The 17,529-nt window shown below is 39.0% G+C and overlaps 1 protein-coding gene across 6 annotated transcripts in view; it reads right to left on the bottom strand.

Annotated features, from left to right (window-relative positions):
* Nucleotides 1-17,529, bottom strand: part of PATJ (PATJ crumbs cell polarity complex component) — a 335,749-nt gene that overhangs the window by 100,275 nt on the left and 217,945 nt on the right. For all 6 annotated transcript variants that reach the window (XM_057712781.1, XM_057712798.1, XM_057712772.1 and 3 more), the window contains exon 29: nt 13,790-13,881. In XM_057712781.1, coding sequence (XP_057568764.1) covers nt 13,790-13,881 — 92 coding nt within the window. The remainder of the gene's footprint in view (nt 1-13,789; nt 13,882-17,529) is intronic.

The following is a 17,529-nucleotide window of genomic DNA, read 5'->3' as shown; positions in this document are numbered from 1 at the left end:
CTAGAAGAGAAGGTACCGCAATGAGAAGCCCATGTATCATGACAAAGAGTAGCCCCTGCTCACCACAACTAGAGAAATCCCGTGCACAGCAACGAAGATCCAATGCAGCCAAAAACAAAACTAAAAAAAACAAATCTGGAGATTTCACTTCTTAGAGCCTCATTGTCCTGATCTCAGAAATTACTACGTTAACCTACATGAATTCTAAGGAATCCCTGGAGCTCAGAGACAGAAAATCAGAGATTAGAAGTACCATCTCTGTCTGGAGGATGAAAGGGATACCATGGCAAAGAATATGAATGGCCTCTAAAAGCTAAGAGAAGTCTCCACCTAAGAACCAACAAGGAAATGGACTTCAATAAGAATGAGCTTGGAAGTGGATTTCTCCCCAAGGCTCCAGACGAGAACTCAGCCTGGCCAACATCTTGATTTTGGCCTCATGATATCCTAAGCAGACAGCCCAGCCCCTCTGTGCCAGACTTCTGACCTACAGAACTGTCAGCTAATGCGTGGGTGTTGTTCTAAGCCATTAAATTTGTGATAGTTTGTTACACAGCAAGAGAAAAGTAATACCTAACAAAACTTTTTGATTTGGAAAACATGATCACCAAGTTCTTACCATGTACTGCTATTCTAATGCTTTCATATATTAACTCATTTAACCTTCATAACAGCTGTATGTAGTAGTTACAATAATTTTCTTCATTTTACAGAGAGATTAAGCTACCTGACCAAAGTCACAAAGCCAATAAATAGCAAGCTGAGATTAAAATCCAGCCGTCTGGTTTCAAAACCTACTCTTTTAACTACTCTATTACAGTTTTCCATTTCAATAGTCTGACCCAAAGCCACAAATATCTTCTCTCATATATCCAAGCTCACATCCCCAGATCCATCGTGGGGAAAAGTTCTATTAGGTCACAATTTACTCTTAAAGCTATTTCACAATTTTCCTCAGGGTAAAGATGCATGCAGGCTTCTAAGTTTGCTTACTCTGACTCGATTTACTTTTCATACTTAAGTCTGGAGTGTCACAGCTACATTATCCATCCCGCATATAATGATTACAAAATGCTTTAAAATATTCACTGTGCTTGATAGTGCAGGTAGGGTGAATACTACAATGGAGTGTAATTCCCTCAGTATTCTTCTGTGATAGTGATTAGGGTTGTTCATAAATCCTCTGGCTTGTACTTTTCTTCACCTTTAAAGTTGAGCCAGTACTTGATTAATTACATTTCCTTTTCTGCCTTGGTGATCATGGAAACACCGGCTGAGATGGAACGTTTGTTGCCTGGGGATCTGAACACCATAGTGAGCAGAAAGGCCCCGTTGCTGAGCCCCAGGGCACATGTAACATGAAAAAGAAAGAAACCTTTGTTGTTTTAAGCCTCTGAGATTTGGGCTATTAGTTACTGAAGCATAACTGAGTCTATCCTGACTCAAATATGTTCTAAACAAGTTTATTCTATAATAATTTTTTCCCCAAAGTCACCTTATCAGAAGAACTAAAGGTATAATATAACTGATAATACTTTAATCAGAATAGCTAAAAACTGGAAACAACCCAAATGTCCTTCAGGAGAATGAATCAACAAATTGCAGCATATTCATAGATTGGAATACTTCTTAGTAATTAAAAGAACTATTGATATATACTACAAGGATAAATCTCAAAAAAATTATGTAAAATGAAACAATACAAAAAAAAGATACAAAACAATAAATGCTGTTTGATTCTATTTATATGAAGCTCAAGAATACTTAAAACTGATCTATGGGGACTTCCCTGGTGGCGCAGTGGTTAAGAATCCGTTTGCCAATGCAGGGGACAAGGGTTTGAGCCCTGGTTTAGGAAGATCTCACATGCGGCGGAGCAACTAAGCCTGTGCACCACAATCACTGAGCCTGCACTCTACAGTCCGCGAGCCACAACTACTGAGCCTGAGTACCACAACTACTGAAGCCTGCATGCCTAGAGCCCGTGCTCCACAACAAGAGAAGCCACTGCAATGAGAAGACCAAGCACCGCAACAAAGAGTAGCACCTGCTAGCAGCAACTTGAGGAAGACGCATGCAGCAACAAAGACCCAAAGTAGCCAATAAACAAATAAGTTAATTAATTAATTAAAACAAAACAAAACAAAAAACTAATCTATGGTGACAGAAATCAGAAATGTTGGCTTTGAGGGAAGGGACTGACTGGAAAGGAGCCCCAGGAAATTTTCCGGGGTGAATGAACTTCTTATATTTTTGTTTTGGGTGATGGCTACACAGTCATATGTTTCATATTATCAAAACTCAACAAACTGAACACTTAAAATCTATTGTGTTGAGTATAAATTATACCCCAGTTACAAAATGAATTCATGATTACATACAGTGTAAGACAACAAAGTGCTATTCTGGAAAGAAATCCAATCCTAAGCAGACCTAGGTAAAAGAACAGTTCCATCTGCAGATCTACCAGTAAGATGTAAGCAAATACTAAGCAAGTTTTAAAAAAATCTTATTTCTCAATCTATAAAATAATATCTTTTAATAGAATTGACAGACAACATAAATGTCATAACACTAAAGCATAGTAACAATGGTTAACATTTAATGTTTTATGATGTTCAGTCTCAGATGCTTACACTTCCAGGTGCTAAGTCCTCTGGCTTAAGAACAGACATATAGACCAATGGAATAGAATAGAAAGCCAGGAAATAAAACCTCAGTGAGGGTCAAATGATTTCAACAAGGGTGCCAAGACCATGCAATGGGAGAAAGGATAATCTTTTCAACAAATGGTACAGGGAAACCTGGATATCCACATGCAAAAGAATGAAGTTGGATTCCTCCCCTATACCATACACAAAAATTAACTCAAAATGGATCAAAGACCTAAATACAAGAGCTAAAACTATAAAACCATTACAAGGAAACATGGCGGGGCGGAGGGGGAGTAGGTTCAAGATGGCAGAGTAGAAGGACATGCGCTCACTCCCTCTTGCAAGAGCATGGGAATAACAACTAACTGCTGAACAATCATCAACAGGAAGACACTGGAACGCACCGAAAAAGACACCCCACATTCAGAGACAAAGGAGAAGCTGCAATGAGACAGTAGAAGCAGCGCAATTGCAATAAAATCAAATCCCATAACCACTGGGTGGGCAAATCACAAACTGGAGAACAGTTATACCACAGAAGTCCACCCACTGGAGTGAGGGTTCTGAGCCCCATGTCACGCTTCCCAACCTGGGGGTCCAACCACAGGAGGAGGAACCCCCAGAGAATCAGACTTTGAAGGCCAGCGGGATTTGACTGCAGGACTTCCACAGTACTGGGGGAAACAGACTCCACTCTTGGAGGGCACACACAAAGCAGTGTGCACACCAGGACCCAGGGGGAAGGAGCAGTGACCCCACAGGAGACTGAACCAGACCTACCTGCTGGTGTTGGAGGGTTGCCTGCAGAGGTGGGGGGCAGCTGTGGCTCACCAAGGAGACAGGGGCACTGGCAGCAGTGGTTCTGAGAAATGCTCATTGGCATGAGCCCTTCCAGAGTCCACCATAGGAGACTGAACCAGACCTATCTGTTGGTGTTGGAGGGTCACCTGCAGAGGTAGGGGATGACTGTGGTTCACTGCAGGGATGGGGACACTGGCAGTGGGGGGTTCTGGGAAGTGCTCATTGGTGTGAGCCCTCCTGGAGTTCTCCATTGGCCCTGCCAGAGAACCTGTAAGCTCCAGTGCTGGGTCGCCTCAGGCCAAATAACCAACAGGGTGGGAATGTAGCTCCACCCATTGACAGACAAGTAGATTAAAGTTTTACTGAGCTCTGCCACCAAAGCAACACCCAACCCCACCCACCACCAGTCCCTCCCATCAGGAAGCACACACAAGCCACTTAGGTAGCCTTCTCCACAAGAGGGCAGACAGCAGTATCAAGTAGTAACAGCAGTATTCATTCTATAGAATTGAAAACCACAGTCACAGAAAGATAGAGAATATGAAAAGGCAGAGGACTTTGTACCAGATGAAGGAACAAGACAAAGCCCCAGAAAAACAACTAAATGAAGTGGAGATAGGCACCCTTCCAGAAAAAGAATTCAGAATAATGATAGTGAAGACGATCCAGGACTTTGAAAAAAGACTGGATGCAAAGATCGAAAGGATGCAAGAAAAGTTTAACAAAGACCTAGGAGAATTAAAGAACAAACAGAGATAAGCAACACAATAACTGAAATGAAAAACACTCTAGAAGGAATCAATAGCAGAATAACTGAGGCTGAAGAACGGATAGGTGACCTGGAAGACAGAACGGTAACAATCACTGATGTTGAAAGAATAAAGAAAAAAGAATGAAAAGAAATGAAGACAGCCTAAGTGACCTCTGGGACAACATTAAATGCAAGGACATTCACATTATAGGGGTCCCAGAAGGAGAAGAGACAGAGAAAGGACCTGAGAAAATATTGGAAGAGGTTATGGTAGAAAACATAGGGGAAAAGCTTCATGACATTGGATTTGGCAATGATATCTTGGACTTGACACCAAAAGCCCAAGCAACAACAAACAGGTAAAGTGGACTACATTAAAATGAAAAACTTCTGTGGATCAAGGGACATGATTAACAGAGTGAAAAGGCAACCTATGGAATGGGAGAAAAAAATTTGCACATCATATATCTGATAATGAATTAATATCCAGAATAAAGAATTCTTGCAACTCAATAATGATAACAAAACAAACAACCTGATTAAAAAACAGGAAAAGGACTTGAAAAGACATCTCTCCAAAAAAGTTATAAAAATGGCCAATAAACACATCAAAAGATGCTCAACATCACTAATCATCAGAGAAATGCACATCAAAACCACAATGTGATACCACCTCATATCCAATAGGATAACTACTATCAAAGACAACAAAAGAAAACAGTAAGAGTTGGTGAGGTTGTAGAGAAACTGGAACACTTGTCAACTGTTGGTAGGAATATAATATGGTGTAGCTGCTACGGAAACTACAGTGGTTCTTCAAAAAACTGAAAATAAAATTGCCATATAATGCAGCAAATCCACTTCTGGGTATATATGGAAAAGAACTGAGAGTAGAGTCTCAGACATTTGCATACTCATGTTTACAGCAGCATTATGCACAACAGTCAAAAGGTAGAAGCAACCTAAGTGTTTCTCAACAGATGAAAGGATAAACGTACAATGGAATTCATTCAGTTTTAAAAAGGAAGGCAATTCTGACACATGCTACATGAATGAACCTTGAAAACATCATGGTAAGTGAAATAAGCCATTAACCAAAGGACAAATACTGTATAAGTCCATTTTTATGAGGTACCTAGTATAGTTAAATTCAGAGACAGAAAGTAGAAAGATAGTTGCCAGGAGCTGGGGGACAGGGAGGAGGAGACAACGGGGTGTCATTTGTCAATGGGTATATAGAGTTTTAGTTTTGCAAGATGTAAAAAGTTTTGGAGATAGATGGTAGTGATGGCTGTACAACAACGTGAATACACTTAATTCCACTTAACTGTACACTTAAAAATGGTCAGTAAGGTGGATTTTATGTTATGCATATTTTACCACAATTTTAAAAATTAAGACAAAGTACAAGTGTGATGAGAATATGTTCGAATTATTTAGAATATCACTTAAAATCATTTCGTCTTGAGGACTGCTCTGGTCTTGCCACTTGGAAATTCACTTTCACTAATCCCATAAAATCTTATTTTATGTCAACAAAATAGCATTATATCAAAAGTAGAAGTTATGTGCCTGAATTCAACCTGGATTCCTGAGTAAGTTGATTTAATTTTCTGCAACCTGTTCTAAAATGATTGCAACCACAATCTAGGGGCAGGAACACTGTTTAGGTGCATTACACACACAAAGCTGAATAAAGGAGGAGAACATGAACACAACTAAACAGGCCTAGATAATTTTTTCTGACTGTACTAAATATAGTGATGTGAGACACTTGAGGACAGAAAAAATAAACTCTACATTTGCTATATTAATTGGAACATGATATTGAATTACCATGCAGCCAGGAAAGCTCCATGTAAATGAACCAGAAGTAACATACAAAACAAAGCAAATCATTATATCCCAGTGGGAGCAAAACTCCTTTCTGAAAAGATTCCAGGAGATAATTCTATCTATATGAATGCACTAAATAGTTTCCCAATTTCCAACTAGAAGAAACCACCAAAATAGCTAAATATGCTGGATCTGAAATAAATGTCCAATGACAGTGGAATTATGACCTCTATTTGCTTGGCATTCCAAACGATGCCAATCACTAATGAGGGCTGGTAGAAGTAACTCAGCAACTAGACCCACATTTTACAAAGGTGGCCCCAGGCAAGTTCTAAATAATGGTTGCCAGTTGTACAGAGGAAAAGGTAACTCATAAAATATTTGGCAGCGCAGGTTGGCAGTAGAGTTAACATGGGGAGCTTTAGGACTGGATGGGGATAAATGACAGTCTACCAAGTTTCTCATAGAGACTCTTTCTAAAGATAGTACAATAGATACCCACAGCCATTCTCCTCTTTATCCTGGCTGGCAAAGCCCTAATCTTACTCAGATATCCAGCCCTCACCATAACGCCATGTGCTAGGAAAGGTGACTCTTCCCGCAAGTACAAATCTGGGAAAAATCCAGCCTGATTTCTCTGAAATCATTGTGGTAATCTCAGTTCAAGAGCCAGGGGCAAGGGAAACCTGTCATACTGGAGATCCTCAGTAGAGACTTGCTCAGAGGTCTTGCGCTCTGCTAAAGAAGTCTGAAAGATAAAGACTCAGGATCAAGGCTAAAAGCCTACATGTGACAAGCACATGTGCAGAGGGAACTCGCTCTGGTTGCTCATGATTTGTTCAGAGAGCTCTACTTTTAGCATCCTTCCCGTTCATTAGGATTCTTTGGCAGTAAGAAGTAGAAATGTATTTAGGCCAACTTAAGCAAAAGGTGATTTATTAGAGGGATACTGGGATCTCACAAAACACGGCAGGCTATATGATCAGACCTGGAACAGGCAGGAACTAACAGACCGCCAGAGGACAACGAAGCAGGATGCAGAATGATGTCACAGCAGGAACCTCTGATCCAGGCCCTGTGGCTCCATGAATATACATCACACAAATAAAATCACTCAGATTACTTGTTTCCTGTTCTAAGCGTAAGGTATCATATTGCCCAAACTTAGGTTGCATGACCACCCACTGGCCACACCTTGGCAGTGAGAGAGAGATCTGGCTCTTTCAGCTTCTACAGAGGAAGACAGGTATCTAGATTTACTGTTTTTACTGTTCCATCACACTGTATACATTGTGTGTGTGTGTATGTGTGTGTGTTTGGGGGAGAAGGCTCTACCAAAGAAAACTGGCATTCTACAGGGAAAGGTGTAAAAATACTGCAGAAAAAAAAAAAGAGGGGGCGGGGGGTGAAGGGGAAGCTGAGACGAAGCGAGAGAGTAGCACAGACATATATATACTACCAACTGTAAAACAGATAGTCAGTGGGAAGTTGTTGTATAACAAAGGGAGTCCAACTCGAGGATGGAAGATGCCTTAGAGGACTGGGGCAGGGAGGGTGGGGGGGGGCTCGAGGTGGGGGGGAGTCAAGGAAGGGAGGGAATACGGGGATATGTGTGTAAAAACAGATGATTAAACTTGGTGTACCCCCCAAAAAATAATAAATAAATAAAATTAAAAAAAAAAAAAAGGAAAAGTAAAAAAAAGCCTCTATCATCCCTGTGACCATCACAATTAGTTATTTCTGAGTGTCATATGAAGTGAAATATAGTCATAATTCCCACAAGCTGATATTAAGAAATAAGAGCAGCAAAGAAAAAATCAGCAATTGTATTTAAGAAATAATAACTGTGGTGTTCAAAGATACAAGTCATACAAGAAAGATAGGCTTGTTTGGTAGCAGCACTTTACCTAATTGACTAAATTCACCTGAATTCATGAATAGCCCTGTAAAATGTTTGGTTACTTCAGACTACCTAGCTACAACCACCCTCAAAAGAGGAAAATTTATGGCTACTGTAGATATTCAAAAGAATATGCCATAGGCTTTCAAGATGATTCCAGAAATGTATGACCCGATGAAATGATAACTGGATTAAATGTACAGCTTCCCAAGGTTACCATAGTCTGTCAAAGGGAACAATGTTTCTCATTTGCATATATAAATTCCAATGTCTCTGACAAAAGAAATGTCTTGACATTCCAATGTCTTGACACAAAACACTCCAATTCCACCTTGCTCCTGAACTAAAAGTCTTATAAATTCTACTTATGAATATAAAATTAATAATTAAAATTACTATTTAAAATGCATAGTATAGGAAACAAGTATGGAAGAAATAAGCAAGAGTCAGCATTTCAGAGCACCTGAGAGACTTATATGGATCTACCACATGGTCCAACTAAACAAAGAAATTGCAGGAGAGTCTCTACCTCCTACAACTATTAACATGGTTCAGTGCTAATGACAGGCCTCTTCCTCAAAACTTTTTGTCATATACGCCGTGGATAATATTTTATCATGCACTTGAAAAGGGGCACTGCGTTCTTTAATGGTCCATGAGAGTAAGAAAGATGCTTGCTTACAAAAATCAAATCAAATGACATACATAGCTGTGTTCATCCAATGATACTTTCCTAAGGAAGGACTGCTTTTCTCCTAGAAGTAAATTTTCAGGTATATTGGGCATAGCATCCAATTCGAGAAACCTTTGGGTTTCTGTACATACTATGACTTTGTTTACTTATCCTTCCAGTCTGAGCTTAAACATCTTTCTCTGTGACACCTTCCCATAGGCTGCAAAGACCAGGTTAGGTGTGTCTTCTATACGTTCCTATGGTATCACAGCACTTACACCACTCGATAAGGCACTGGACTGTTATATTCTCTGTGTCCTCCCTTAGGGCAGAGATTACGTTCTCTGTGTCACTCATTCCATAGCACCAGCACAAGTAGGCACTCTGCAAATACTCGTCCAATAAATGCATGAATGTTTCTTTATGAAAGTCTAACTCATAATTGTTCCCACAATCTTTTTTCCCCTCCTATTTATCAAAACTAGATATAAAGAATCAAGGGCACAATAAGCATCTTAACAGCAGGCATTCAATTTGCTTATTCAGATGGACTTACTCTGACATTTACATTAATTTCAACTCAACATCATCTTTTGGGGCATGGCTAGAGGATAACGGGCCACACTACATTTTTAATTACAAAAACAAGACGTGTTCAGTGGATACAGTAAGGTGGATCCCGTGGCGCGTCCACTTTCACTCGGTAGGGCTTGACAGCTAGCACTAAATCTTTTCAAGGGTTTCAGTTTCATTTGGCCTCCTTTAGCCCCAGGAGTTTTTAAAGTACACATTTTCTACATGTAATTAAGTAATGGAGAGTGAGTTGTTATACATGACATTTAATTTTCGATAGTGGGGGAAGGTATGACAAGAGCTGCAGGCGAAATCATTAATCTCCTTGGAGCTCTGCATTGCCAAATACAACAATTCATTCTTCGTCATATTAATACAGCGCTTCTCCTGTACTGAAATTGCAGTGCTTGTGTAGAGGGGATCACATGGAATAGGAAAACTCACAGAGTTGAATGTGTGGTACATGGCAAGCACCCAGATTGTAATATGCATCTAGATGATCTACGGTAGAATAATCTAGTATACCAGAGTCCACATGTGCCATGGGCACAAGCACGTGATTACAGAACTGTCCAAAATCTAGTGATGTGGGGGGAAAAGGGGCAAAAAGTGATTATGTAAGCCGTGCATATACAAAGCAGCAACTTTTTCCCTGATGACTCACAGAGCCCTCTTGTGAATTATAGATCAATTAGTACACGCATAAAGACGTGTTAAAAGAATACAAGGACGTGATCACACAAATGTCTATCGCTACAGACTAAAGGCCCTAGTTAATTAAAATGCTGCCTGCAGCATATTCTAACAGCTTTCTGTGATACTGCTAATCATCCTCCCAAACCTGTGGCCAGTTCCCATTTTCGTCTTGTCAATAAATTTGAAAAAGAGCTGCTCAGGTATAAAAGCCAGAATTTTCCATATAATGGAAATGTACAGAGAAATCAATAATTTCAACTTGGAAGGAAATACTGCCAAATAGAAGCACTAATCAAAGAACTACAATTTATAAAAATCAGTTTTTAAAGTAACATTATATAACACAAAGCAAGTTATGCAGTTTTAAAGAAAAGTATAATTGCATCTGTTGTACTGAGATGATTTAAGTGTTAACCTCCTGAAACTTGGTAACAAATCAATATTTATTGTTTCAGGATTTGGTTCCAAAATAGGCAAAATTAGGGTTCTTGTAACAATAGCCTGAAAAGAGGTAATTTATAGGCAGAGGTTGAAAGATGTACCTAAATGAATAATGAACTAGACAATCAGCCTGAAGGAGTGAGGATGATGTGTTGGATAGCATCTAAAAGGCACTGGTTACCACACATGAATAGGACACCAATCTACCGTGATACCCCTACTGGTGAGCGCTAAAATCTTTTCTTTTTTGATTTCCTTAAATGCTTTAAATTCTGACCCTACTTGATATTACTTGCCTCAGTAAAATCTGCTATAATACATTTTATTGACAGGGGATTAATTCATGCTAATTAGATTTCTCTTTATACATTCCTCAATTAAAGAACATTCTACTCCTTGTTAGAGTATCAGGTCATCATTAAAAAAAGAGGACTATGAAGAAGAAGCAGAAGAAATAGCAGCCCAGCAACAGCAGACAGGGAACTAAAAGACACTTTAGGTAGGCTGCGTCCTTGTCTCTTATTCTAACATTTACCAGAAATGGTTGTATATAATGTCCATAGCTATCTCTTCCAATGCTTAATCATTATGATGTTAAGTAAAGCATTCTGAAACTGTGAATGTGCTTCACTCAAAAAAATAGTCAAAATTCTGGAACTAGACAAAGTAGACACAAGCAGTGGTTCTTTTTTTTTTACCCCTCCTCTTTCCTTTGCCCTAACTACTTCTTTCCTCCACTTTTACCTCCTCCTCCCTCTGTCCCTGCCTTTTTCTGCCATCAACATCATCTTCATCACACTAGCAGCCAGCATTGTTGAGTCCATACTGCCAGGCAATTTACATGTATTAATACATTAGACAATTTATGAGATAGCTATATTATCCCCATACTATAGCTCAGGAAACTGACCAAGCTCACACAGCTGCGATACCACAGAATTGGTTTCAAGCCCAGGCAGGGTGAATTGATGGCTTCTTTTTTTAATCATTAAGCCTTAGAGTTCAGTCCTGCTTTACAAAAGAATTCATCAATTTAGGTAAGAGTTCCCAGTCAGATGACTAGTTTCCTCCCTATGGAAACTGAAGCACTCATTCATTAATAAAATGCTGGCACACAAATTATTAGATACATATCTACTGAATCAAACAAATGGTTGTGATCAGTGTGTACATCTCTCTTGATTCAATGTGAACTCATTTTCCTTTAGACAGTCGAAAAGTGAACAACAGATTGTTCAGAATCATGCCCACATCATCTTTCTCCTTATAAAAGAAGATATAGAAAAATCTTCCTAAGTTAGATTATTTGGGAAAGTAGTAGAAGAGGGGCTACAGTATGGGGAATTCAGTAAAATAATGAGTTATATATCTATATGCATTTTTGAATCCACGAAAAAAGCCAAACTAACTTACTATGATTGTTGCCTTTGGAGAATAAACAATCTGGATTTCTCAGTAGGAGCTGAAAGGAAATTTATTCAATAAAGCTTTCTGAATGCCCACTGTGTGCTAGGCACTATAATTTAATGACCATGCCAGAAAGGTTCATAATGAGATGACACATTTTGAATGTAGCTTGATACTTCTAAATTGCTTAACCACTTCCAGCAAATAAGTATTCAGCAGCATCCTCAATCACGCTGACACCATTAACTTATCGAACAAATTTCTTCCCTGATTCTGATCCCTTCTGAGCAATCAAAACTGAATCCACCAGACACTAAATTAATGGGAGTTTATTACTATTATTAAAGTTCTACCTAGCTTTCTCTTCTGTATTCTAAATAATTTCAAATCATTTAACCTTTCTTTCTTGAGGCGGGGGGCGGCCGGTTTCGGGTCTATTTCCCAACTACTTAATAGCATTAAATGATTTCCTTTGGGTTCTATTCAATTTTCTTTTTGCTCTCTTTAAAATGGGATGACCCAGCATAAGTAACAAAGGCCTCACAAATGTTTAAGAGGTAAGAGTAATGCTAATCATTACCAGCATCCCTTGGAGCAGTCACCACCACATGCCGAGCACGGATGCGCAGATGCTGCTGAGTGCTAGCTAACGTCTTCTCATGTCATCCTCACACCGCTTTATACAGAGTTCTTAAGCCTAAATGGCTTCAACTCTTTACTTGTATGGACTTCTCTTGATGGACACCTTAAATTTCTGAGTGGCTGACTTTTCCTCAAGTCTGTTCATGTTTTCATCATTTAACTCTAATTTCGTAACCTCTGGCAACAGGAAGTGCCAATAAATCCCCCAAAAGGGACTGGAATCTAACAAGGAACTTCAAGGTGAGTAAGCCAAAGGTGGTTGTCTTAATACACAAAGACAGATGAGAAAGAGCAAGGTTTCTCACCCTAGAAGCAAGAGCAAAACCCCCTGGAAATCCAGAAAGTGCTACTGAGCAAGAGAAAAGGGCATCGATGTAGGATTTCTTCAGGAGCAAAGCAGCAGGGCCTGTGAGGCTGAAGAGATGGCATGGGAAGGAATATTTCAATCACCTGCCATTAGTGCCCGTATCTGGGAATAAAACTCTCACTTAACCCTAGCTGTCTCCTGGGAGTGGACAGGCCTCACTGACAGGTAACTTCTGAGAAGGGGAGAATAACACTGATCACCACCATCATGAAGGACCAGCTACCGCTTTTTCAAGTCTTTATGCTCAGCACTGTGGTAAGCATTTCTAATTTTTGAAACACCACAATGAACGAGATACGTGCTTTATAAACGCCATTTTACAGATAATAACTGAGGCCCAGAAGGAAAAGAAACAGAGTGACAGATAACATATAGGGTTAGTTACATCCCCTAAAAATAATTCAGATTTATCTGTCATTTCAGTCCAATAACAGGGAATCAAGCTTCTTCCGTTGCGGATGATGGCCACCACCAATGAGGAGTCCCAGTTCTGACTCACTTATGCCAAAAGGGCTCAGTCAGCTAGCAGGTGAGGTATGTATGGGCAAATGCGGAGCCCCAAACGGACCACACGACTCCAGACAGCAGAGCTCACATCTCCTCCCCTCTGTATTTCTCACCAGCACTCAATATGAAGCTCCTAAAACTTTCCTGGGTTCTTTTTTTCCTGCTTTATTCTTTGATGAAGGTATTAATGAGTCAGCAAATGTACCAAATGATGGTGACAGGAGGATGAGAAGCTAGAATGTTCTACTATATTTATAAAGAGGATAATCAGGAAGGAAAGAATTTTTTTAAATGGAAATACAAATACAAGCCTCATGTATTTGTAAAAATTACCAGTTTTATCATGTGAAAAGTAAATAAGAAGAACACTTCATAATGGAAACAATCTATACTTTTCTTAAAGTGACAGTCACAAAAGGGAAACACATTTTTAGAATACAGTGATTTTATTAAACATATCAAAGAGAAAATAGTCTTACACAAATAAAAACATCTCCAGAAGAGTTGTTAAGTTTTAGAAAACCAGATGTATCTATCTTACCTGATGAAAACCAGCTTAACCTTTGATGGGGCAGTCTTAATAATGGCAGATGCGTTTTGGTGACTTCTTCCATATAGGATCTGATTGTTTATCTGTGGGGGGAAAAATAAAATGCACTTGTAAAACTACAATATGTATATTTGTATGAAAATATATATGTATACATGTATATATTTGGAATTAATGAAGTTCATTTTTAAGTGAGTAGATGTAGGAGTCTTTAATGCTAAAAATTTTAACATTCTTCATAGTATGAATTCAAACACTAATTCTAAGCAGCTATTAAATCTCTTAAATTCAGTTTTGAATACAGTTAATAAAGAACATACAGTTTTTGACCTTTCTGCTAAACTTGACAGCAGTAGTTGAGCTAGATGCAAAAACTTTATGATAGATATTTCATTTCCTACAGCTTTTCCAGACTCCTAAAAAATGTAGAAAATAGACCAAACTGTGGTATTCATCAGAGCTTTGGAGGGCCCATTAAACATGATTCTGTAAAAGTGTCAAGGTTATTACACAGCATAAATTTTGTTACTCCAAAGAACATAAATATTATATCCTCATTTTAAGTCAAATATTGGATCAATTGCACAGAAACATTTTACTGTACCCAATCAATGAGGCATCTGCTCTTATTCAAGAGGTGGTGGGATTTTTAACTTGACTGAATTCACCTAAATATGATCTAAAAACATTTATATTCTAAATTTATTCACTCCAGATTTTCCCACTGCTAAACTATGATGATAGCTGTAATCAATCTTTTATTTTATTTCAGCCATTGATAACAGCTCACACAGTTTCGGCTTTTGCCCTCTTGTCTCTTTAATAAGTAGTTAATGATCTATGTCATACTGTCCCTATTTAACTGAGACCTTGATAACTTCTATTATCTAAGGGATAGTATAGTACACTATATAAGGGATAATAAAAAGGGATTTACGCTTCCTGTAATTAGCATCTAATTTGTCTGTCCTTGATGTCTCTGAACTTTTGCATTTGAAAACATCTGCAAAAGATATCATTTTTGTCATAATGGCTATAATGAGAAAGTATATGGAAATAAACACTTCAAAGGATGGAATGAAAATATAATATTTTTAAGTGTCTAAAATGAAGCTCATTCATCACCTCAAAGTAGTAAAGCTGGGATTCATATCAAAGGCTGTTGCAAAGACTAAACTCGAACCACCGCTTCGCTATGCTTCTCATTTTATCAGCTTTTATTCTTCACCAAGATAATCAATCTCCCGGAAATCCACTGATCTCCACACTGTCATTTCTCTGTGTCTCAGTTTCTTCTTCTTTAAATGGAATCTAAGCATCTATTTCATAAAACTATTGTGAGAATTAAATGAGATAATGTCTTTTTTTTTAAGCTCTTTATTGGAATATAATTGCTTTACACTCTTATACCAGCTTTTGAGGTACACCAAAGTGAATCAGCTGTATTTATACACACATCCCCATATCCCCTCCCTCTTGTGACTCCCTCCCACCCTCCCTGTCCTGGCCCTCTCAGGCATCACCCATCATCGAGTTGATCTCCCTTTGTTAGACAGCAACTTCCCACTAGCTCTCTATTTTACAGTTGGTAGTGTAAATATGTCTATGCTACTCTCTCACTTCGTCCCAACTTCCCCTTCGCTCCAACCCCCCCCCCAACCCTGTGTCCTCCAGTCCATTCTCTGCATCTGCAGCCTTATTCTTGCCCTGTCACTGGGTTCATCAGTACCATTTTTTCTTTAGATTCCATATATATGAGTTAGCATACAGTATTTGTTTTTCTCTTTCTGGCTTACTTCACTCTGTATGACAGACTCTAGGTCTATCCACCTCATTACCTAGAGCTCCATTTCATTCCTTTTTATGACTGAGTAATATTCCATTGTATATATGTGCTACATCTTCTTTATCCACTCATCTGTTGATGGGCATTTAGGTGAATGAGATAATGTCTTTAAATTTTATTTACAGTAATCTTGATATCCATAGGATTTTTTATGTATCAAAACTACTCATCTTTTCTGTTAAGATTTCTGCCTTTTTAAGATGATGTATTTAAAAATGTGTCTACCCTCTGTATGGTACTATGATGAAGGATACATTCCATTATACATTTGTCTAAACCTAGGGCATGTATAACAGTCCCAGTGCTAATGTAAACTAGGCACTGTGAGTCATAATGATGGGTGGGTGCAGGCTCATCCACTGTAACAAATATACCACTCTGGAAGGGGATGTTGGTAATGAGGGAAGCTGTGCAAGTGTGGGGAGAGGGGGTACAAGGGAAACCTCTGTACCTTTCTCTCACTTTTCCTGCTCTCAAAAACTAAAATCTGGGGACTTTCCTGGTGGTCCGGTGGTTAAGACACCATGATTCCAATGCAGGGGGCATGGGTTCAATCCCCGGTCAGGGAAGTTCTGCGTGCTGCACAGTGCGGCCACAAAGAAATAAATAAAATAAAAACCACCCTGTAGATAATATATTTTCTCCTATACCTTTACGGTTTTATTTTTCTTATATTTACATCTTCTTACTTAACTTAGCTGTAAGGAAAATAAATAAGTCACATAGTCATTAAGAGTAATGTGAGAGACTTCCCTAGTGGTGTGGTGGTTGAGAATCTGCCTGCCAATGCAGGGGACATGGGTTCGAGCCCTGGTCTGGGAAGATCCCACATGCTGTGGAGCAGCTAATAAGCCCATGTGCCACAACTATTGGAGCCTGCACACCTAGAGCCCATGCTTTGCATCAAGAGAAGCCACTGCAATGAGAAGCCTGCACACCACTATGAAGAATAGCCCCTGCTTGCTACAACCAGAGAAAGCCTGTGTGCAACAAAGAAGACCCAAGCAGCCAAAAAAAAAAAAAGACAACTATTCTTTAAAAAAAAGACGAAAAAGAGTAATGTGAAAAAGCATACTTAATGAAATATCCAAAATGTATTAAGTGACAAAGCCTGCCTATAACATAGTATGCCTAGCATAATCACCTTTTTTTGCTACCCATATTTTCAATCTCTTTAATGGATAATGGACTGCAAATAAGGAAGTTTAAATCACAATTTTAAAATGAGATGATGCATGGAATATGCTTGATCCAATGCCTGTGAATATCTTCTCCACTGTGCCTGGCCTCTGCTTTCAGAAAGTCTTTCCTAAACCGTGACCTATCAAACCTTCCTGTCTTTGAATTCTACGGCACTAGGTTTAAAATAATTTCTCTTATTGTATCTGCACCTCACCCGCATGGTAAAGTCAACCCTTGTCAGGTGGAAAGCATCCATGCAGGCACACAACATTCATTGAACAGAGCTAAACTCCTTGAGCGCAGGAACTGGTGTCCTCTTCTTGGTATTCCCCAGCTTTCAGGCATAGCTTGCATAGAGTGGCGCTCTGTGAGGGTGCGCTGAATCACAGAGCCCTGAATGGAAGCAGCACTTGCATTAATCAACTGCTAGTATGCTATCTCTGAGGTGGGCTCCAGCCTTCAAAGTGACTAAAGTTTTTTAAAAAGATGTGGTTTTGATTAGCAAAAGCTTGAGCATATAGAAAATTAAGCTGTTTCATGAGTATGGATATGCCTGTTTTTTAGCTGTGATCCTCCATTTTGATAGAATAGAACCCATGGCAGTATTATTCTAAGAGGAAAAAATCACAGCCCAAAGGAAGAAAGCAAGTCACTAATTTTAATTTACATTAGAGTACATCTAACGTTATATGTCTTTCATGAT

Source organism: Hippopotamus amphibius, chromosome 1 (assembly GCF_030028045.1).
Source record: "Hippopotamus amphibius kiboko isolate mHipAmp2 chromosome 1, mHipAmp2.hap2, whole genome shotgun sequence".
Taxonomy (NCBI): domain Eukaryota; kingdom Metazoa; phylum Chordata; class Mammalia; order Artiodactyla; family Hippopotamidae; genus Hippopotamus; species Hippopotamus amphibius.
The sequence above is the reverse complement of the archived record's forward strand: the minus strand, read 5'-3'. Positions and strand labels throughout refer to the sequence as shown.